At 40.2% G+C, this 24,661-nt stretch overlaps 1 protein-coding gene across 7 annotated transcripts; it reads left to right on the top strand.

Moving 5' to 3' along the window:
- The first annotated feature begins 669 nt into the window (after positions 1–669).
- On the top strand, positions 670–23,331 carry grb14 (growth factor receptor-bound protein 14). Of its 7 annotated transcripts, none has more exons than XM_058623174.1 (15): positions 670–686; positions 1,082–1,296; positions 2,339–2,468; positions 14,997–15,153; positions 17,261–17,382; positions 17,515–17,589; positions 17,674–17,811; positions 19,121–19,231; positions 19,318–19,413; positions 19,744–19,806; positions 20,808–20,924; positions 21,282–21,351; positions 21,457–21,544; positions 22,022–22,115; positions 22,201–23,331. In XM_058623174.1, exons 2-15 carry the CDS (start codon positions 1,109–1,111, stop codon positions 22,345–22,347), a joined length of 1,596 nt encoding a protein of 531 aa, XP_058479157.1. In that variant the 5' UTR covers positions 670–686; positions 1,082–1,108; the 3' UTR covers positions 22,348–23,331. The 7 variants fall into 7 exon arrangements, 6 of the variants coding, with proteins under 6 accessions (XP_058479157.1, XP_058479156.1, XP_058479159.1 ...); XM_058623176.1 differs by lacking the exon at positions 670–686 and adding an exon at positions 3,482–3,530 and having other exon boundaries at positions 1,121–1,296; XM_058623173.1 differs by lacking the exon at positions 670–686 and having other exon boundaries at positions 925–1,296.
- The last annotated feature ends 1,330 nt before the right edge of the window (positions 23,332–24,661 follow it).

Here is a 24,661-nt window from a genome sequence, read left to right as displayed (position 1 = left end):
TGCATGTTGCAGAAATGTGAGACGCTGTTATTAACTCCCTAAAATAGATCTGGCATTCAGCGAACACCAATGTAATTAGCATTTGCATTGACTGATACCAAAAGAATGTGTTCCAGGCTGCGAGTTATTTCTGGCCCCCTCATGCTGCCTGGGGTTTCTTGTCCTTGTATCAATACACTGTAGGACCTCAGCTGAATCATTCCTCTACCCCCATCTCCCTCTGCACTCTCTCTCCTCTTGCAAAAGCAACCTCAAGAAACTAATATTAACCCTGCAGGTTTTTTGCAGCAGTGCTGGCACATCCTTATTCCAATCACGGATTGTTTTTCTTGCACAGTTTTGTTTGTAAAGCACACAGAATCGAGCTGAGGTCAAAGAAATCCCGAGCCACGTGGAGCCGATGTTGTGACATTTGCTTTGGTAGCAACACTTCAAGGAATGGATTATCTCCAAACAAGACTTCATTATTCTATAAAATCAAGTTTAAACCCATGCTGCCTGTTAGTCTGTATCTCCAGTAGCCTGTCAGACACACTCTGTTACACATTACCTTTCAGAGATGTTATCATCCCAACCACCCCCCCACCAGGAGGCTTCTGCCTTCTTCAGTTTACTAAGTTTAAAGCGCTATTTGGATCCCCGAGTGAAGTCCATGACAAAGGAACAGAGGACATCCCCCTTTTTGTGTAAGTGTGATTTGTGCGTACACCTCCTACTCTTCACATTGCAAAGGGGAACTATATAAAAAAAAACAGAAAGAGGGGAAGCATTAACAAAAAATACCGATTATTAATACACTACTGTGTCAGGGCAAGACTGTTTTGGGAGTCGGTGTGTTAAAAATATCTTTATTGTGGTGGATCATGTTTGGGTAGGAGGGGTCGTTTTGCCCCACTGGGCCACCCTCGTGGGCAGCAGATGAGCCAGAGAGACCGTGTGTGCGTGCGCGCACGCGTGCGTGTGTGTGTGTTTGTACTCTGCTGAGCTGTGAGCAGAGGAGCCACACCAGTCAGCATGCTTTAACTGTGCTCTCTGCACACACTCCACTACTGTAACAGCTTGTCTCTTCCCGCCGCCGTAGATGATGCCTTGGATTTAGTTGGGCCACATGAGTGATATGAATAACACACTGGACAGAATACGCACTTCCAGAAGCCTCGGAGAGAAAGCAGAGATTTTCCAGAGTGGCAGAGGTAATGTGAGTGGCTTTGTCAGCCCAGCCCTCATCCCTCTGCGAGCTCCTTCACTAACACCAAATGCCCAGAAGACCAGGACTACGCTGTGCAAGGGTAACAGGTACGGCTCCTTCTTCTTTGAAATTGCCCTGAATGATGCCACTCTTGTTTCTAAGATTCAAAAAGAAAAACAACTACTGTGTGGTTTATTTTGTCCTCTACACTGCCCTGCAGAAGAATAGTACACCCTCTGTGTTGGCAGGAGTGAGACAGAGAGGTCTTTTAGAGAACTGTAGTGCAGACTTTGTACCTGTAAACATAATTGGTTCGACCCAAATGCAGCTGTCAATGGAGAGTAATGTATTATTTCAACAGTACAGTTAAAGACTTGGCATCAAATCAAACACCTGTTAGTCTGTGGGAGATAATTAGTAACTCAGTAACCGCTGTTTTTACAGAGCAGTAAAGAAAGCTCCAGTCCAACAACTGCACCTTTCACAAACCCGGGGCCCTTTATTTTGCAAGTGTGCTGACATTTTACCTCCATTTATAGCTTACTTTATCTTGTTTTGAGGAATACTTTTGATTTACACACAGATTTTACACAAAAGTGTAAAATGCATTTTCTTTTTTTCTAGAAGAAATGAACTTTATATGGACTGTTTTTTTTGTCCTGCACACAATTTGGAACACTACATACATGCCCTCGTTTGTAAAATGTGAGAACAACATGATTTTGTGATTATAATACAAAATAATCTCTTTACATTATTGATTATGTGATTTCTTGATTATAATGAACGCTTGCCAGTGCTGTACCCGTTTGCAGCCTGCTGTGTTTTTATAGTGGCAAAGTCAGGGGCGGTTCATGTGTGCACTTTATCTCCCATCTTATCAAAAGTCTGTTGGTGACTGGGGTGTGTCGTGTGAGCGGTGTGTCAGTTTGTTTTTCACCCGCTCCGTTCATACTCAGTACTCCTGTGTATGGGACGTGAGCAACGGAGGACGCAGCATAGATATGTTGTCACACAGTATAGCGTAGAGTCTCATAACATGACTGCAACGCCACAGTCAAAGTCTGTGAAATCAATTGTTGAGCAGCACTTTGCCTGCGCGCAACCATGTGTCTCTTTCACTCACTGTGTCTGTTTTTCATTCTTTAGGAGCAATAAAGCGGGAGAGGACTCACTCTCTTCTCCTGTTCCAAACCCCTTTCCTGAGCCTCTCTCCTCCAGCCTCCCCCACTTTGTGTCTGAATGTTTGTTACCATGGACCAAACGCAGTGCAACTCAGGTGAGTGCTTTATTGATTTACATCACACCATTCACAAGACTTGTGTTTATTATGCGCACGTTACTATGTGCTACTCCAGGCAGCAAAGTCTGAGTCTTAGATGATGTTTAGTGTGTGTTTTGTCAGCGAGTTAAGGACCTATGGATGGTTGAACCAGTTATGTGAGTATGGAAATCAGTCACAGTGAGGAGATAAAAAATGCAATGTGAGCACAGTCACATACTATGTTTGTTTTTTGAGCTCTTGAGATTCGTAATTGCATTTGCTTACGGTGCGGCCTCTAAATAACAATACAATAGACGTGCATTATATTGGAAATTAGATTATAACTTCAGTAAATACCGGGCCTTGTGCTCAACAGCCACTCTGACACATTTGTTTAAGCTCAGGGTGTGTGTGTGTGTGTGTGTGTGTGTGGAAATGTTTTACTGCAGTCTCGATGTGGAGCCATATCTGACAGTTCAATAAAAATTAAAAACGCATTAATCCCAGTTTGACCATTTTGCAAAGCCCTGTCTCTCTTAGTTACTGTTGCTATGCCTGGCAAGTGTTTTTTTAATGTAGCACAGCACACGCAGCTGTCAGTCACAATCGCCAAATTCACTGCTTAGTTTTGAATAAACAGCAACAACTCTTTGATTTTTACCGTGATCTTTAGATATTAGGGCTCATCATTGCCAACCAGTGGCTTTTGATTTATTCGGCTGAAATGCCTCTTGCATACTAATCAGCTCTCACTGCACGGGTTACCCAGAAAATGCCTCCATTTTCTTCAAAATGAATGAAGACCCTCCACTTTCCAACGTCCTCTACCACAGAGCCACTGGTGCCCTAAATCTACTGTGTGCTACACTTGTGACAGCTAAATCTGAGCCACATCCACACTTATCCCATATCACTACAGTGGTAATTGATGAAAAGTTACCAATAAGAATTCCACACAAACAAAATCGTAATCATAATTACATTACCACTATAACTCTAAAATCTAATAATCTCGTATTTTTTTGCAGACATAATGCAGGTGATACACAACTGATGATGAATAATCATTTCCTTCAGGTGAGGATATATAATATGTGTGCATATGCATCAGATATGTATATATATATATATATATATATATATATATATATATATATACATATATATAATATATGATGATACACACCTCAGAACACAAAAAACGACACAAACATTCAAATAACACAACAATAAACACACATAGTTCATGAAAGAACAGTGGAAAGGAGAACATATTAATGATGTCAACAATTATGGGTCTGTTTGTGCCAGGATTCTGTCTATACATTTTCCAGGGCTGTTACAGTAAATGAGTCCGGTTTGTCAACATTTCCTGGATGTGGAGCTCTGTTATGTAGATTTCAGCTTTTTTTCCAGTATCTCTGTGGTCTGTGGTCTGTGTGTGTGTGTGTGTGTGTGTGCAGCAGCAGCAGCAGGGGGGCAGCTCAAAGCAGTGACTCATGGGAAAATGTAACATTACAGAGCTTGGCAGCTAAATGACCATTAGCAGTGTCAGACCTCGCTTCGTGTGTCGTCTTCAGACCGAGGATGAAAATATTTACAAAGATTTGCATTGGGCATGTTTTTGCTACGCTGCAGTGAACACACGGACACGTCAATTTAGAATTCGCTCCTCTGCAAGCAGTGTGATAGGATTGCTTGGGTTATGACACTGGAGTGTCTCACATGTGCCCTTCTATTACATCCTCACTCATCACACTGTCAGAGGTTTGGGATTTTCATGAATTTGGCATTTTTGTGTGTGATAAATAACTTTAATATTCTTAAACCCTCTCAGTAAAGAAGCATCTAGTCAGGATATTTGCAGACAAATCTGGGCACGTATTTCGAGCTAAAAAGACCGTACCAACACCATATCCATACCTATTCAGATTCATATACATATGAATCTGAGAGCCAGAACTGCTATGTCAATATTCCGCAGACTATAAAAGCTCCATGTGTAGAATCCATATGCACATGGTTCCATGACACATCGTATTGTATGTCAGTTCACCCTTCAAATGCACTTGAACAGATGCCATGGAAACTCAGAGATAAACAAATCATGGTGTCCTCCTCCACAGCCTTCTCCTTCTTTATGTAGGAAAATCTGTTGTTATTTGTCCACAGTAATAGATTAGAAAGGGGACTCTGGTAGTGGGAAAGTTAAAAATCGGACTGCTGTGAAGCAGAAGATTGGCTTTTTTTGAAAAAGAACCGAACATGTGTCTCACAAGTGCCATCGTTGGTGTTACAGACTGTTCCACGCAGGGTTCTTATCTGTCTGTGATCAGGTTGACCTCGCCTTGCAACAATAAATCAAATAAATCACCCCTGTTAGCTCATTTTGTCAGAGATCCTTATGTATCTTAAGGCCGGTGTGTGCTGCTCATGGGCCTGACAGTCAAGACTTTGCCTGCCTTAGCAGTATTATGAAAACAAACATAGCATACTAGGCTGAGCTGTTGTTTTTGTAGGATAATCCTCATTTCACAGCTTTGTATTTAGTTCCAGTAGCACTTCAGAAACTTGCTGGATGGGTGTAGCCCCTCATCGCTCACTCACCCCATTCCAATTTTTCTTATGGCAATTTTCCACTACACAGTACACCGGCACAGCTCGCCTCGGCACGGCTCGACTCTACGCGGTTTGGTTTGGTATTCCATTACTATAGTGCCTCCTCAACATGGGCATGTTTTACATGCGACACACACAAAGTAGTGACTAGTGACTAGTAAATCAGTTGTTTTCAGTGTAACTGAATCATCACTTAATTAAATAGATTATTTCACTGAATCGTTCAGTGCTTCCTGCGTGACCGGAGCCGGAAGTCGCCGCTCGCGATCGCGTCCGTGCAGTCCCAAATACACCAGATCCTTCTGTTCAATGTTGAGATTTGAAACATTTCCTTGCTAAATGTTGGAAATTAACACATTTTTTCAGGATTTCGAAGTCTTTTTTAATTGATCTGACATTCGGCATTGTTCAGTTTGATTCCTGTGTCGGACGTCACGCTCGTGACCCTTCCAGTGACTACACTCTGTCACGTATAGTGTCGGCTCAGGTCGCTTGGAACCTCGCAATAGCAGGTACTAAAAGACTACCAGGTACTATCACTAATGGAAAAGCAAAACAAAAAAAAACGTGCCAGGTCGAGCTTTGCCGGGACTGTGTAGTGGAAAAGCCCCATTAGTGGGGAAATACATTGAACTGAGCCATGTCATTTGGGGTCATATTTTCTCCATCACTTACACTTATTTTAAAATACTGTAGTAATAATGTTGTACTTTATTTATTATTAATAATTGAGCATGTTAAAGAAAGACAACTCAACCGTCTATAGTTGAGACCCATAGCTTGACACGTTTTAAAACTATTGCCCTAATGTGAAACTAGTTAAACAGAGGTCCACTGTGTTGGCACTATAGTTCATTTCATCAATAGCACCATGTCATGACAGCCTTATTCTGTCAAGGGCATAAAGAGAGTTGCCATATGTCAAAATGCACTTGAAGTTGCTGTGTACTGAGGTGAACCTGGCATAAAAATGCAGTGTACATTAGGTTAAGACAGCCGGATTGTTAGGAGAGATCAGTTTCCATGGTGAATAAATCAGTGTGCGCGCTGTGCTACCTCAGCTGTTTCAGACATACAACTGTGACATGAGAGATTACTTTGTGAAATGAAATCCTCCTGCACTTTTGAGCTTGACCTCAGGAAAAGTGCCCACTGGCAACGCCGAGGGTTCAGCTTCTCAGACTGCCGCCATCGCGGCGGACACACACACACACACACACACACACACACACGCTGTGCGGACAGTGGCATGTTCCAAATCAGGGAAAGGTGTCACCTGGCTTCGACTGCGCCACCATGACAAAAGGGCTGTATGTCCAAAATGCACTCGTAAAAATCAATTCTTTTTGGGGATGTCCGAGTACAGCTGGCACTGCCTTCACTTTCCAGGAATATAGTGGGCAGTCATGGTTGGACTCTCACCAGAAACCTGAAGCACACAGCCAGACGGTGCTGAGTGCTCAGTTTAACTGTATGACTCAGAGGAAATGCCCGTCACTTTGGAGATGTTATTTCAGATGCAACACGCATCATGTCCATGTTCTCACCTCAGAGTTTCAGGCTCTCCTCTACAGCAGATGTTACGTGGTCCTCGGGGTCATAATTTAATAGAAATAAATCGCCGAAAGATGTTCTCACTACCGCTAAATTATTAAAACACTGCTTACTGTCAAAACAAAGCGGAGCACGTGAAACATTAGACATTTACCAACGTGCGTCGACATTTAAACGAACAAACATCCTTAAATTAGGTTGGTAACATGACCGGCTCATACTGAAATGTGTCTCTGGCTAAGTTGATCAAAGTCTACTGTAAATCCCTGTACCCTGAGGTGGATTTACGCCGTACACCTGCACATGAGCGCGACTGCACCTCTGTTTGGCATCTCGTTACACTTACAGAGGCGGCAAAGAGATCTTGATTGAATCAGCTGTGGTCAAGGACAGTGTGTCTGCAGCGTGGTTTATTATGAGAGCCGTGGAGACTCTGTTATCATTCTGGCTCCATTAATTCCAATTCATTTTAAGCGACGTGATAACTCGCAGCGTCTGTTTGTCTGTGCTCTCCCGAGTCATTGTACCGTGTTTTCAGATAAACACGCATGCTGCTGTGGGAGGTTCTTCTCCCATCTGTTCTCACAAGTTGAAAGAGAGGACAATGACTGGTTCCAAGCGTCCACAGTCAGCGCAGTGAAGGCAGATGTGATACGTGTGAGAGTTTACGTTTAAAATGCAATGCAAATGTTTTGTTTTAAAAATAACTGCAAAGACATGGTTGCAGGACGATCTGGAACAGATGAATGTGCATTTCTTTTCTTTCTTTTTTTAACTTGGCGGACATTTTTACATACACACAACCCCTAAAAAAAGCATGACATGTCCCTTTCAAATCAAAGCTGCTCCTACTCTTTTTTCCCCGCCACAATTGTGAATCTGCAGCATAACAACACAAATATGTGACACTGACTAGACAATAAATACAAACATACATAAAAGGCAGGTTGCAGTATTTAACCTTCATTTTGAACGTACGTTTCTAGACAACACAAAGGCCACGCCGACAGTTAAACATACGGCTATACAACTATATATATACAACTGTATAACTGCATACAAAAATCCTCGCTTATACATCATCTATCAGAAACAAACAAAATAGGACAAGATCTATAGAGATTACAGAAACAAGAGAGCATGACTGGACCTGTTGTTAAATACCTGACATATCTGTCTATTCTGTGCACTGGTATCTACTGTAAACTTGTCAAATGACTCCATATAGTATATAGTTATATATAGTTAGAAACATAATATGGCACACATGAATTATATACAGTGTTTAACACATTTATTAGACCACCTGTCATAAAAAAACCAACAATATTTTAGAAATCTTTCAAAAATGTTATCCTTATTTATTTGGCAAATAGCAAACTGAATTCACTTTTTTATAACCAAAGCATAATTATTCAACCACTAAAACTATTATTTATGTTCAGGAATGCAAGTCAATTACTATCATTTTACATCTTAATCAAGAAATACAATTGTGCTTTACTATTTTTTCTTTTTTTTTGGAAAACATTACATTTGAAAACTGGATAGCAACAATTATTATATTTCAGCATTAAAAACATAATTTTGGTTAAAGAGCTTCTACATACTGGTGCATTAACATTTTTTTGATAATCACCAATGCTGTTAATTTAGGGCAGCTGTGGCATAAACTTTCAATTGGGTGGTGGTCTATTACATTACACTGTTAAGCACTGTATATGATATAAAATGTACATTATTGTCAACCTCCAGAACTCTCATATTGATTTTAAAGGCCGACCTGGATGTCACCTTCTGCTCAATTATCTATCTATCTATCTATCTATCTATCTATCTATCTATCTATCTATCTATCTATCTATCTATCTATCTATCTATCTATCTATCTATCTAACTTAGTTCTCACTCTTGTTCTCACGGGTCCAAGTGGAAGACATCAGATCCACTATTATTTTTTCTGTGTCAAATTTACATCTGTGCTGCCACCGATTGTCAGTAAGTGAAAAGTCACACATCGGGTGCAAAGTGTGCCTAAGAGCACCCTGAACATAGAGGAAAGCAACCAATTGTTTTCTTTCATGTTTTTGGAGTGAGCGGTGACCGATTTTAATTGGAGAGGGCTAAAAAGTGACCGGAGCAGAAAGCAATAATCAGGAGAGTTGGAGGAGACTGCAGCTCTGAAAATGAGTGGAAGTTCTCATTGTTCTGCTCTGTTATGACCTCTACCACTACTTCTTCTTATAATAATAATAATGACAACAATAACAGCAACAACCCACAAACATAGTCTTAGTTTTTAACCGATTTTTTCACAAGTGATCACTTTTTGCCAATATCCTTATCAGCAGTGCATGAAACAAGTGGCCATTTTCATGAACATCATGTACTGTGTGGGAAATCTTCAGCTCCATTACTTTGGTTTTGACATTATCAGATTGCCAGAATTTGTTATTTTGATTCAGTTATTTTAGCTTTCTCTGACCTTGAATTGTATATTTTTGAGCTTTATTTTTCAGAACTGCCTTTCTAAAAGTAGAGAAAAGAAACAAGCTTTTTATGTTTCCAAGGACAAAGGAGGAGTTTGCGTTGTGGGGAGGCAACATGACTCGGTTTCTCACACTTTCATTGTCAAGGATCTCGCTGAGAGTGGTTTTCCGTAGTATCCCGTAAAGTAACCATGTAGGGAAAAAAACCAAAAAGTATACAGTATAAATGATCATCCTCGCTTCAACCACAATTTGTTTATAGTTATTACTTTTCGGTGCTTCTGTATGGATATTTTTTTTGTCGTGCATCCAAGACAGAGGCATGAATTTCCATGCAAGAAGAGTCACCTTGCCTTCCATCACACCGCTCTGTCTGCAGAAACGGGTAAGAATCACGGATGAATTTCCTCTATTACTGTAACGATACTCCTTATGATCGCACATTGTTTTTGTCCAAAACCTCAGCATGAGCACCGTGTGATAATTCCTCATTATATATGTTCTATTGTAAGTTTTTATCTTGATAAATATCCATGTGTTGTTCACATCGTTTGTCTGCAACAATTTGTCAAAATGGATTCTTGGAAAAAAAACGTTTTGCCCGTAGCGGCAAAATTCTTTGAATTAACTGACTCATTGGAAAGAATATAACCATGGCTGGGGGCATTTCTAAACTGCCCTAATTAATTTTCCTCGTTTGTGAATACTACTTGTACAGCACTTACAGCCCTTAGTTAAATACTTAGTTGACGTAACACAATAGTAGTACCAATAACACAACATACTGTACAGCTGTTATGGTATAAACTAGGTCTGGCCATTATAGATTGTCTTATATTGAGGTTTGAGTTTCATTTTTCTCTCGTGTTGTAACAGTGGGGAGCAGGGAGCACATTTCTCAATGTTTTTTCAGAGAGACGAGGCTGGAGGCAACCTCCTCGCCGCCACCACTCAGTGATAGAGCTGCAGCTGTGAGAGTGCGATTCAAGGTTAAATCGTGCTAGTCTAATTGGCAACATGGCTCACGCTGTCCTGTCCTTGAGATAAGAAGGTCTAATAGAGGAGTCTCTATTCAACAAATCTAGTCCTGTCTAATCCATGTCTGCATTTACTCTGCATTGTATGGACTTTATGCTGCTTGCTTTTCCTTGAAAGCCTCTTGAAAGCCATTTAAAACACAACATATTCTGTTGCACTGTCCACCATTTAAAGCTGTAATTAAGTGGTCTGAGGTGGTGCAAAACAATACTTTGAAATTAGATAAACATATATCATATCTGACCCATGGAAATCTCAAAGTGCCTTTCACAGTATTGAGAAGAAATATCAATGCTATCAGGCTACACAGAGTGATGCATTCATGGTCAGTGCGGTTGAATTGATTTATGTAGGAAATCTTTGAGGGACAGTAAAAAGTGTCTCTATTTTTTTTCTCAGTGGTTCTACTCTAGGGCCACTAAGAGGTTGCTTTTGGGCCGCATGTGGCCCACGGGCCGCCATTTGAACAGACTGGTTCTAGATCCACTGTTGGGGGAGGCGGTGTAGGATTTGCAAAGTTGATTTAGAGCCAAAGCGGACTGGCTGTTTTGTTCTTGAGAAACAATAATCTATCTGTCTGTCATTTGTGCATGTCGCAACAGTAGGTGTGCATGACTGACACTGTGTGGACGGACATGAAGGCCTTTCAGGTGAAAGCATGTGTACATTTGGATCAGGGTTACATGCTGATGAATGCTGCTCTGTGTTCACTGATAAAACCATAGGGCGGATTACGTGGCGTGCTACCTTGCCTGGCCATTCATTATAACCTCTGAAACAATGATTAACAGCACTGTCTGCTCAGGGGTTTTGATTGCCGAGTGTAAAACATTGATGCATAATAACAATACTGATTGTAGAATTAGATTGTAGATTGTAGATCGTAGAATTAGATTAACTACTTTGAGAGTGGTAATTACAGTAATTACGATACCATTGGACCCATCTGTTCATATCCTAAACTGCCTCTTTATTTCTCAATTGATGGCTGAAAGTTGTCATTTGAAATGCAACATTACTTGAACCCAGCTAACCATTTTTGGTTGCCATAACTGGGAAACGTTAGCTTTTAGTTGCGGGAACGTTCCCTGAAGGTTCTCCTGCGGTTGATATGGAAAGTTTTCCAAACATTAGTTTTGGGTTGCACATTTGGTTCCCAGAACCTATGGGAACGTTGCTGTCGTTATTCACATTACTTACAGTAAGAATCAAAAAGATGCTAAAAAGAGCCTAACTTTATCTGCTCTATTATATCAAATGGAGAACCCTGTATACGTATGTTTATACATCTTTGTATTGAGAGTGGATAAGTGAGATACATCTAAAACTATTTTATGACCAGAATTAAAGAGGCTATATGTAGTACAGTTTAAAAAAAAGGGTTAAACAGTTAGTTTGAGGAAGGTAAGAACCAAAACTCTAAGAGGAGCTACACTTTTACTCCTTTCCCCACAACATAAGCAGAATTTAAAACCATCATTGTTGTCAATGACGTATTTTAAATTAACATTAGTTATCAATATTTCTTTAATATATCCTTGGTAAAATAATTTGTGATCATTTTCAAAACAATCCAATAGTGAAAAATGGAGAATATAGCTGAATATGCCAGTGAACATAATGTGATGTCAGCATGTCTTAATTAGACTGTGCCTGGTCCTGGCTGTTCATCTGTTTGCCTTCATCCCACTCTTTGTTCTCACCTACTGTATATTTAGAAAGTAAATGGTCTGTATTTATACTCTTATATATTATATAGTCTTGACGACCACTCAAAGCTGCTTTACAAAACAGTTTCATATCCATTCACAGCCGATTATTCAAAGGCGACTCGCTCTACCACTGAGCTGCCGTTGCCCCTAAAGCTGAATATGAAACATTTCCTATGGCAAGGATGTTTGTCCGTCTTGTTGTGAGCAGCATAACTTTACAAAAAGTAAAGAACATGTTTTTTAGGGGATGTCTGTTTTGGCTTAAGGACAATATGATTTTATTTTTGTGGTGATCCAGAGTGGAGTGTACTGTATACTGTGGGGGAACCGCGTGTCCTTGGTGGATGTGTGAAGTGCTTTCACTTTCTCTTTAATTTTTTTCTATTTCAGTTGAAAGACAGTGGAACTTAAAACGTCATTTTAGCGATGTCTGTTAAAATCATATTACATCCATATTACCCTTACACACATGCTGTACACAAAAATGTAGTTGAAAAATCAGGGGAATGCTATTACATGCTATGACATGCTATGACATGCTATGACATGCTATTACAATTCATCCAGAAGCAAATACATGATATGAATGTCTCAACCAAAACCACATGCCAGCATCATGGTGGCACTGACACAAGGAAAGGAAAAGGCACAGGATTACCAAACTCTGTAGGATTCATCCTCTGGGAACCATTCATATTTGTACCAAATTTCATGGCAAGAATCTAATGCCATGGTTCTCAAACTGTGGTATGTGTACCACCAGTGGATGAGAGCTATACCAGTGGATGGGCTCAATATTTTCCCAGGTGGTACTTGGTATAAAAAGTTTGAGAAACCACTGCTTGTCCTTCCACACCTCAAAAAGCATATACAAAAGTGCATAGTAGCAGCTGTAACTATTTATTATCTCAGATGCAACTCAAAGTGCATGAAATCAAAATCATTTGAATTGAATCTTCTCTAAAAATGAATGGTATCTTCCAGGTGAGGCAACCAAACAGCAGGATTCTGGAACGTGTATTTTCTGTTTATTGGATCAGTGATTTGAAATCATGTGATCCAACTTCCAGACAGGCAACACTTTGTTTGCAAAGTGTGTTTCATCTCAACAGTGGAACACAGACCCACCCATGAGCTGGCATAGGTATTACAACACAGCTTACAGCATTAAAACCACACAGCACCATATACTGTAAACTTCCCGTCTCGTCCACTTGTGAAAGAGCTAATTATTCAGAATACAGAACTATGACCAGCAACAATCCACTTCTGATTTCAGTTTTAAATCCTCATACACTTAAGTTACGGATAAAGGCTTTGCTGTAGTTTCAGCAGTATTTACTTATTCACACTCACAGTAAATTACAAGCCCAATAATGCTGTATAATACAGTATATAAGAGTATACAGTATGAGTGCATGCGTGCACCTGTGACATGTGTGCATGCCTGGATAAGTTGTGACTCATTTCGTGGGCTGTGTAACGACACATGCTACGGTAACATAGGCTGATAATCATAAACATAGAACTGATAATTAAGCCTTCAACACCTAAGCCTCAAAATGCCTGTCTGGACTTTTTGACTTATTTTAACCATAAAAGGTTAAACCATTTTTCCAGAATAACTTTCAATATCTGACAGTTATTTACAGTTTACTGCATGTTAAAATAGGGAATTAACAATTAAAAATGAAGAAAAACAAAAAGTGTTATTTAAAAGAACACTGTCGTTGTAGTTTCCATATTAAGAGACATAAATAGTCGTCTCAATCACTTTTAGTACAGTAACGTTCGTCAAAGGCACAATACCAGGTGTGCTAATTCTAAACTTTAAACAATGTGTTTTAGGATTACCCCCCGCCCCCCATTCCTCAGTGGTTTGGTCCACTCACAGCACTGCACTTCTTCTCTCACTGATTATTGCTGTTTGTTTGCAGGTGTATTCAGTGTTATGTTGATTAAAACCTCCATACATAAGTGGACATTAAATCATTTATTCACTCCACTTGTTCAACAAGCACATACAGAACATAAAATGAAATGAATGAAAAAACATTTTAGTGTGGTACTTATTGTACTTTACTTTCAGTAGATAGATAGATGAGTTGTATTTTATTTAAAGACCTAATTTATAATTTGAATGTTTTTATTTTTTTTTAAGTTGTGTTATTATGGGACAATTTCTTTTGTTTGGCTATTCATTGCAGTATTTTTTTTTTATATATATATATAGTTTTAGAAATGATTTTGAGCTGTTAAAGTGTGTAAAGCCATGCACTGTAGCGGTGATTAGACTGGTTTAACATGCACAACTGTACATGGGTAGGATACGGACTAACAAGGAACACATTATTATCATTATTTCAACATTTTCACATGCTGAGGACTCAACACTGAAAGACTGGTCAGACCTCAGTCTGGTTGGAGAGCGCTGTCGTCTATTTCCACACAGGAATCAGACTCGTCCTGCCCAGCTTTAATTTAAGGCCATGATGACCCAACTACTACTATAATTAAGCAACACCACTGAATTATTCTCTTGACCAATGCAGGGCATTATGCTGAAAACTCTACTTGCAATTGGTGTGTGAGTGTGAACAGAGAGGGGGTTGGAGCTTTGTGACTCTCTCTCTCTCTCTCTCCACCCACCAGTGAATAAACTGAGCCACAGTAATACAAATATGTGGAGTCAGAAAAGCACTCTGCTGAAAAGCAGTTTTATCTTATTACCTCTTTTCAGCTCCACTGCAGCACAGGCGGAGTAAAGTGACTAAGAGAGGGAGGGAGAGAGAGAGAGAGAGAGAAATGCTGTGTACTCAGCCATGTATAGGCTACAGAGCTTGTCCAACATCAGAACTCTGTTTGGTTTCAAACAGAGGGACGGTAAGTTACACTTTGAGATGGATTCATTCGTGTTAAACTAGGCGTTGGATGTCGACTGCATGAGATTACTGCAGGGTTTTGTTCTTTACACGCTGGAACTGTGTGTGCACATAGTTTTCTACGCAGATTCTACTGAACTGCAGTTTCTAGGTCAAACTGATTAGCTGGTCCGATGCATTTCCTCATGTGTAATACTGATCATTGCTTTACAACGACTTGAGCTCCCGATGAACGGTTTGTTGTTGCAGGTAATCAAAGTGTATAATGAAGATAACACCAGCAGAGCGGTAGAAGTTCCAAGTGACATCATAGCACGGGACATATGCCAGCTGTTCGTCTTGAAGAACCACTGCATTGACGACCACAGCTGGACTCTTTTTGAACACCTCTCCCATCTGGGAATAGGTAGGTTTTTGTGCTCAAGATGTGTTTGAACACAGGACCTCAACACAGTCAGAGCCACATGATTTTCTGTGTTGTAAATTGTAGCCAAGAAACACTCCTGAACATATTTGTTGCCAGTGCAGTTCAACAGCAGAATTAAGTTTGATCTAAATTGCGATGTTAAACTGTCATGATTCTACACACATTATTAAACACCAGCCATTTCAATTGGTTTCTGCTTTTAAGACATAATATGTACTTGTATTCATAGTGTGATAAGGTAAGGCAAGGTTTGCTTTATTTTGAAAGGAGCAGTAAATGGTGGCTTGGTGAAATGTGATAGTTGAGCGAATCACTGTTCTCTGTGTGTTCTGTTGAATCTCAAACCGCACCGGTGGTGGATCTGATGTTAGACATTAATTATAGATCTAAGTCATGTTTTTTTTCTCGTATTTCTCGTCGTCTGTTTGTACCGCATTAGCAGAGACACAGCGCGGTGCATAAATGAAGACATCACTGTCTACCTTGAGCCATAGAGATTTTCTCTCACTCTGCACTTTTCGACCCTTAACATTTTCTTTTGAGCAACACCACCTGCTGATCTTTGAACATTTACTGTCAGGTGTGAATATAATATACTGTGATGTCAGTATATGTGAATCAAACAGCTCACTTTCATTTGCATTCACCAGTGGTGCATGACAGGTAAAACAATATTGTTATTAACAGGCCAACGTGGAAAACACATACAGTATCTCACAATCATGTAAGTGAGAGAGGCATTATTCCAATTCATGGGGATAACTGGGTTCATGGCATTTAGGCTGTAGATTAATGCTGTTTGTTGTTTGTTGTTGTTGCACAACACTCACAGTTCATATGGGTGTATACAAACACCTTTTCTGTTAAATCATTCATTGAGCAGTTATGTGTTGCCTAAAGGCTTATTTGCCTTGACATTGTTCATATTTAAAGGGTAACTGAACCCTCCCTTCTTAGGCTAACTCTGACAAAGGCCTGATTGAAAAATGCCAGGAAGTGGGCTGAGAGCTGAGTTAACGAGAGGAGGAAGAAGGGTGGTCGGGGAGCACAGCGGGGGGGCGCGGTCTGGTAGTGAAATGTGACACCACGTTGCAGTTGTGTGAGGTGTTCAGTGAGGCCACATCCACACGTAAACTGAGTGAATAGTAAATATCTTGCTCTTTGCGGTTTTGAAAAAAGTTTCCTATATAATCAAAACACTGTTGTACATATGCCAGGCCTGTAAGTGGCGCTGTAGCGCTACACTAAAAACAAAGAAGAACATGTTATACACATATAATAACAGAAGTGGAAACAGAAGAAAGGGAAATAAAGACATTTCTATTTCTCTATTTCCTCTATCTGTAATTTAACACTGTTTTTAGACTCACTAAAGACGGGACAAATCACTAGAACATGTCCTGTGTTTTGTGATTCTTAAAAAAAGTGTCTTTTCAGACTGACTTTAGTTACTTTTCATTGACAGTAGTATACTGTGAAGGTAACACAAACAATCTCCAAACTCAAGACAAGACAGAGGAGCCAAGACGATAAAAAGCAGTATTCCTATTCACCTACACCTGTTTCCGTGTGGAAACAAGCTTCCACACTCTTCTCCGGTGTTTCTAAGAGGGGGAGGAGTCTGGGACAAGGAGCCTCGTGCTGATTAGACAAGAGAGCCAATGGCAAATTTGAATGCAGTCGCTGTTGTTTGACTGGAGAGGCAAAAGAATGCTGTACAATTTCAATAACTTACAGTATACTGTGAATATTTGCACCTTTACCCATTTAATTTATACTTAAAACACTGGCTATCTGAAGCAAAAGGGTTTCCCATTATTTTAACATCATGTCCCTTTCTGGGAAATTTATATTTATGTTAATGTTGTACTTTTTGACATGAGAGCCACACTCAACAAGAGAACACGCACACTGATAAAAGGTTAATAATCAAACTCGGTGCCTGAAAGGTCAGAAATATAAAACAGGAAAAGTTGTTTATTGATCTTTGGTTTGGCATTGTCCCTGCTTAAGATTTCTGTCTTTTATCTACAGAGCAGTTGCAAACAGATGTTTTATAAGATATTTTCCCCCCTCATCTCACTAGAGAGAACCATTGAAGACCATGAGTCTGTTATGGAGGTGCTATCGGGCTGGGGGATGGACTCGGACAGTCGGCTGTATTTTAGGAAGAATTATGCCAAATATGAATTCTTCAGGAAACCACTGGTGAGTTTGTTATGAAATCGTGTGAACGGTGATCCATTCACATCGTTTTGAACTAACTCATCAGGAATTCCCACCAGAATATGTCTTGTATAAGTATTTAGAGATGTTTTAAAACTGTTTTCATGTTGGTAGGAGTTTTTCCCAGATCACATGGTCTCCATATCCAGTGAAACGGATGGAATGGTGGATCCCTCTCAACTTATACAGGTAAGACTTCTGGTACTGAAATCTCTTTGACTTGATCAAGTGCACTTAAGCGTGTGCTGACACATGTTTCTCTACCCAATACAGACCTTTCTCAGCTCTCGCACTTGTCCTGAGATACATGGACACCTACACGCCAAAGAGCAAAGCAAGAAATCTTGGAAGAAGTTTTATTTTGTGCTGCGGAGGTCGGGCCTTTACCTTTCCAATAAGGGAACTTCAAAGGTCAGTCAAAAAAAAAAAACATCCACATTTTCCGGAGAATCAAAAGCTATAAAATCCCAGTGGGAAATTCAGTTAAATAATGAGGTCTCATGTGATGTGTAATTGCATTACATTCGTCTCAGTGCTTGAATTAAATGAGTAAAAAGCTGGAATAAAAAAAACAAACAAACGCGTGGCACGAGTTGCCAAATTAAAACACTCCATCAAATGTATGTCGTCTGTTTTTTCACCACAAGTTCATTCATATCGCTCGTGTTGTGAGAGGGGCAATGGAACAGGTTGAGCTTGATTTTCCTTAGGTCAGCTGGCACAGCAGCCAGGCAGAGACAGCGCCCTGAAAGCTGCTGACAAGTGAACCTTATACCTCGGCACCAGCCATGCCAACACAAACTCCTCAACTGCTTTCATTTCCTACAACAGTAGACCTTTTGTTGTCATGCACAGGAACGCTTTGGTACAGCGCACACACATTTGTGGTCGGTCGGCGCAGACACTAACAGCTGTGGCTTTACTTAAAACAAGGAAGTGGGAACGGTGTGTCACATGAAAGCAGAACAGTGGTAGTCCTTGTGCTCTTTTCCCTTGGAAATGTATCTCTGGCACAATTTTGCTGTTCATGCCGTCTCAAAAAGAACCGCCATCAAAATTTCTTTCATTAAATGTATTGTTTAACCAGACCTTGAAATACTGATAGGTACAGAGCCCCAGACATAACATGGGGGGGTGGATTGACTTTGTGGCCACGAAAAAAGGTACAACGTGTGCACCTAATATTACTTTGTGTAATAATTTGGTAATAATGATTCTGCAATAATAATCCAGGCTTTTGAGAATATCTTTGTAACTCTTTCCCAACCTAAAATAAAACTCAATCACACTATAATCTCTGTCCATCGTGAAGCTTCAGCCCTCTTGCTTCCATTTTGTGCTTATGCAGCTCATTCATGGGAATGATATTAATATTATTACTTAGTATTTAAGGCACATGTTATAACTATTTTGTGGCCACAAATGACTATTTCTTGGCTACAATTTAGTATTTTGTGGGCACAAATGAGAGTTTTTTCCCCCCCATGTCATGTCTGGGGCTCCGTAAATAGATTTATTGATAAATAACCATTTTATACTGTATAATTATGCAATGAGAGTGAGCGAAACTCCACCTGTTCTAAATTTGCCTTTATGTGAATCTTTCTCTATTAGATTCTGTGGAAAAGACACAACTCTACTGTATGATTTAATGTCAGATGAAAGTACACATACCTATTCTGCACTTCTGTGTATTTAATAACATCCACGTCTTTCACAGGAACCAAGGCATCTCCAGTTCATCGTTGAATTTAGCGACAGCGACGTCTACACCGTCCTGTCAGCCAAAAAGCTACACGGAGCACCTGCAGATTACGGCTTCTGCGTGAAGGTATGATCACTTTCTTTCAGGAAAATTGATTTATTTTTATTTTTTTAATTGACTTTGTTTTGTTTTCATGCATCTTCTCTCTCCAGTCCACGAAGTGTAGTTCGGCCCGAGACTTGAAGCTGTTTTGTGCAGACGATGAGCCGACCAGGACCTGCTGGATCACAGCCATGCGCTTGTTAAAGGTTGGCTTGCTGATCACATACTTGTTTCTTAAAGGAGGAATGCCGTGTCAATGCTTCAATCAGATTTAACTTTTGGAGAAGGTCAAGGGAAAATGTTGCGCGACGCAGGATTAGTGCGCTCACTCTCGATAGATGCAGCATGTGTTCATTGTCTCGATGTCTGCTGGAGGCCGTTTTTAGCATCGCACGCTGTCATGCTTCTCTATAAATAATATACTGTAGAGCACAAGAGACTGATTTATTTGTATGTGTCTATTTGCATCACTATGCCTTTTTAAATTTAGCATGTCTCGGGCTATAATTGACAATTGTCATGTTCATCTATTTCAGTATGGGATGCAGCTGTACCAAAACTTCATCCAGCCTCACCAAAAACAAAAAACCTCACCGATGGTAAGCTGAAGATCTGTAGCTGTTGTTTAAAAAATGTTTTTAAAAGGTCTTTTTCGGCTGTTGTAATCCATAATTAATACACACACAGTAGCAGTGTAGCGTTTGAGCAATAGATGCACAAATTAGGGTCGTTCAGTGTGTGTCGATGTAGGATTGTTGTCCTAGAATAGTCTCAGACTGGACTGAGGGTATTTTCGTGGCAGTGGCCACGGTCTATTTATGGCCTTTGAGCATGTCCGCGAGCCCTCTTCTTTCTAAAAATACACAGTGATCAGCTGCTCTCAGCTTTAACAACTCGCCACCTCTCCTCTGCTGTTAAGAGTTTCAGATGTGACCAGCGGCCTCGCCAAGAGGATTAGTGGGAAAGATAGAGGAGTACATGAATCAGCAAAAACCCGGGGTAGATTTATAGGTTCAAATAAAAGTCATATTAAAAACACAACATGACTGCAAGTAGCACTTACTAAGAATGCATCTGTCCTCAGAGTAAACACTGCTGTTTGTTGCCCACTTGTTTGAATTGAAAGCTTAATAGATGGTAGAGAAGGAAGTGTAAGTAAGTTTCTTGTTAAGCCTGATTCCTGATAAGAAGAATTTCTTTGTGCTCAGCGATTAAGAGCCGCCCACAAGATGGCAGCTTAAAAGGAATAAAATGTGTCCATATGTCATTCTCCACCACTGCCACTCTAATCTTTCTTCTTTTTTTATTTTATTTAAATGGTACTTTCTGTCTGGAATCATTGAGTAATGATGAAGATGGAGTCGTGTTACATAGACACTAGATGGCAATACAGTACCACAGCACCAGCAGCTTGCTCTCCACAGTACACAAAGGAAACTGAAAAATAAGATTTCTAAATGTAACACATTTAGTTTTTCCCCTCTGTGTTTTCATCTTTCTCATAAAACGTGATGAAGTGTTAACAAAGCAGAGGCTCATATACAGTCCATCCAAAAATAATAATAATAATAATAACATGGTATCAACTGTATCATTTTAGAGAAGCATCTCAGAGAACTCATTGGTGGCCATGGACTTTTCAGGACAAAAGAGCCGGGTGATCGAGAACCCGTCTGAGGCGCTGTCTGTGGCCGTGGAGGAAGGACTGTCATGGAGGGTAAGTCGTGCGTCGTATTTGACGACCTGCTCCTCTTTTAAGTAAAGCAACACAACAGTTGTAATACTGCAAACGAGGAAATGGCTAACCAAACACTAGTAATTGAATATGTGTTATTTCTATAACTAAATGACAGTCTCTAAAATAAATGGGTGTGAGGGAATAAGAATAAAGTATGTGCTGTTATTGTAGAGTTATTAAGAATTCATTTAAAAAAAAAAGTGATGCTGAATTCACACACACACACATACACAGACAGACACACACACACAAGAGCTGGTTACACAACAGCAGACTAAATGATCTGTTATCTAAAAATGAATTTGGCTAATGTTGCGGCTCTCTTCTCTGCCTCAGAGGAAAAGCTGCCACCGGCTGAGCGGTCACATGAGCCCCTCCACATCCCAGAGCTCAGTGTCCAACATAGGTTCGTTGAACAAAAAGTTGTTGTTGTTGTTGTTGTTGTTGTTGTTGTTGTTCTGCGTGTACACAAACTGACATAATAATAATCTGTAACACGATTTCTGTTCAGCTCTACACTTAGCGCAGCCGTGGTTCCACAGCAAACTGTCTCGGGAGGAGGCTCAGCGTCTCATCACTCAGCAGGGTCTTATTGACGGGTAAGCAGACTAAACAGGGCACTTCACACTCTTGACAGTGTGTCAGTATACAGACAGCTGCACGCAGCGCAGTGCTCTGATTAAAGGGTCCTTCACCTTAAAGATACGTTTGACCTGAGTCACATTCAAATTGTTTGCACCTCACAAATCGCATAATCAATGTAACTTGGATTACAAGTTTTTGTATATGTATATATATATATATATATATATGTATATAATGTATAAATAAATATTTTAAGAGAACATAATAGACCATAACTAGCACACATTTATGTCTTTATACTGTAACAAGGCGAGACGGCTGAAGCCAAATTGTCTGGTTACTATGCTTTATGACGCATGTTATGCTTTATAATAATAATATCATGTTTTGCATTAGTTATTATTTGCATTTCAAAAAGTTCTCAGGAATAAGTAAGGATTCAATTAATAAAAACAGTAAAATGTGTTGTTTTTTTTTGTCGTCGTTTTCAGAGTATTTCTTCTGAGGGACAGTCAAAGCAACCCTAAGACATTTGTGCTGTCTCTCTGCCACATGCAGAAAGTCAAACACTTCCAAATCTTACCCGTGAGTACGATTCCCTTCGCGACACAGAATCAAAAGTGTTCCAAAAATGAGCGTTATCTTTATTATTAATATGATTACATTGCAGGTGGATGACGAAGGGGCGTTATTCTACAGCCTGGATGACGGCCACACACAGTTTACAGACTTGATCCAGTTGGTGGAGTTCTATCAGCTGAACCGAGGGATTCTGCCCTGCAAGCTCAAGCACCACTGTGTCCGAATAACCCTCTGAACAAGGGAACCAGAGACCCCTGAGGGGCCACGTGCAACAAAACTCCAGGGCCTTTTCTGGACAAACACTCCCAGTGTTCTTGTGCCTTAAAACAAACAACAACAAAAAAACACAATTCAAACAAACAACTGAACAGCCATGCTTACTGAAAATGATGGGCCAGTGAAAGTGGTTCTCCTTGGTGATAAATCCACTATGCAAAGTTAAAAACATGTCAAAACTGAAAATTGTACTGCAAACTTAATCATGCCAACAAAGACAGCGGTTTTTGGTTAAGTGACACTGAGTTAGGTTTTCACTGAAAACATTGAAATCAAAAGTCTGCTGCGGCACATATACAGTAATTATATACTGTATAGCTGTCAGTTATAGTCCGTCAAAGCTAATGAATCCCACCAAAGGCCGTCGCCCTTTGTCCTGTTAAATCTCAGTAAAACTAAGCTAGCACACTTTTCATTTCATCTCTCTGAGCATTCAGGGTTTTTTTTTTTGTTCTTTTTGTAAGGAGATTTTTTTTGTTTCTATACGAGAGATGAAATGCCCTCTCAGGAAGAGTCGCTGTGCATGATCTGTGTGCCGGGCTGACACTGCTGTAGAGAGAAATGCTAATGTACAAGTGAGAAGTGGCTCACGAGCTCACTTTTCCACACTGTAGATGAATTTTAAATGTGTGTAACTGAATAAAAATGTTTTTATTACGGGGAATTAGTGTTGAAGTTGCTCTCGAGTCAGGGCAGTGAGAATACTGTGCGTCACCAATTTTCCTCATAAGCCATTGAGGTGGAAATCAGAAATACTGTATGACTGACTCTGAATTGAATGTATACTGTAATTTAGCTTTTGTATTTTCCAAAGATTCAGATGATGTTTGTAAACCCCTGGGTTGTACATTGATGTTATTAACGCTGCAGTGCGTATACAGTGACAGATAGAGTTTTTGTTTGTTTGTTTTTTTTGGAATAAAAACAATAGCTTTTCACTTGACATGATTAAAAAGTATCATCTGTTATTGTTCAACTGGACGACACTGAGCAACGGATGTCGTCGCTTTATACATAAGTCTGATTTCTCTATGATTGATTGTCACTTTGCAGTGTTTTCAGCCTCCCTAAAAAGAGTAAATTTCATGTTCGCAGTTTGTTCACAGCAACCATAAACTCTAAAAGCATGAATAAGACCTGGTGCGACGTGAGATAATACATCACACGGCGAATAAACTCTGCCTTTATTTAAAAAGTAGAGCAGTATACATCGCAGTCTTTGTTCCTCAGTAAGTAGGACGTACATTGTCGTGGCGCGAGGCATCGACCGAACCATCTCATCACAACACAGTGGGGTGGCTCCTCTCTGCTCAGAGAGATGTTTTTATAGTAAACACATTACTCAAGACTGAATCCAGCAGGTGGATAAACACAGTCGCGCGGCAGCGAGTGTACACGCGACGTATTAGTTAAACATTGTCAGGCGTGATTAACTGATTTCTGTGGCCGTGTGCCTGCGTCCTCCGTGGCACCATCGCTGACCTATCGTTCATAACCACTAGATGGTACTAGAAGCATTTGGCTTTTATTGGGGTTTGAAATCACACTGCATCGAGTTCCATTTTAATTACATAATACGTGCCGAACGTGTCAAATCATGTGCAACTGAGATCTCATTAGTATTGATCATTTGACGTGAAAATAGTTCGCTGAGAGCACACCAACTTATGTGTATGTAGAAGGGAAATAGACAACAGTTCCTGTACATTTTTATAATTTGCAATGCAAATTATAAAAATGCAAACAGCCAGTTTGAGGGAATCATGCTCTCATTTTCGTGTGACTTTTATCGTTTGCACAAATATAACCTACCTTTACATTACTGTTGCCGACGCGGCGAGGGTAGAAAAAAAGCAAACGGCCTCATCTCGAAGCATCTGTGTTAAACAATCTTCTCTGTTGTGATACAAACACATTGCCCCATATACCTCCCCTGCTCTGCTCTAATAGCACATTTTTGAAACAGCTCTCTCTCATCCAGGGGAGATGTGCACACACAGAGAAGTCTTAAATGCACCCCTGCTTCCGAGGTCTTGTGCTAAATGTTGTTTTGGATGTATTCCTGCCATTGATCGGAGTCTGGCTGCAGGGGGAGAGATGGCAGCTGGGAGAGACTGCGCTTCCTTTAATGAATTCATCCAGCTCTGTCCAGCCCAAACGGCCTGTGGATACAGCATCTCTCCCTGCATCTCTGCTCTGTCTTGGCCCTCATGGACAACCAACACTACTTGCAACATTTCACTCCACTCGACTGGATTTTCTCCTGCCTGCAC

Source organism: Solea solea, chromosome 2, assembly GCF_958295425.1.
Source record: "Solea solea chromosome 2, fSolSol10.1, whole genome shotgun sequence".
In the NCBI taxonomy this organism is placed as follows: Eukaryota; Metazoa; Chordata; class Actinopteri; order Pleuronectiformes; family Soleidae; genus Solea; species Solea solea.
Note: the sequence above shows the minus strand (reverse complement) of the source record. Positions and strands in the feature narration are given on the sequence as shown.

What these genes read in the sequence shown, in the direction of transcription:
- grb14 (XM_058623174.1), top strand. Translation starts at nt 1,109, where the DNA reads ATGAGTGATATGAATAACACACTGGACAGAATACGCACTTCCAGAAGC. An exon ending in ACGCTGTGCAAGGGTAACAG is followed by an intron (nt 1,297 to 2,338) that starts GTACGGCTCCTT and finishes TTCATTCTTTAG; the next exon opens with GAGCAATAAAGCGGGAGAGG. An exon ending in ATTACGGCTTCTGCGTGAAG is followed by an intron (nt 19,232 to 19,317) that starts GTATGATCACTT and finishes TTCTCTCTCCAG; the next exon opens with TCCACGAAGTGTAGTTCGGC.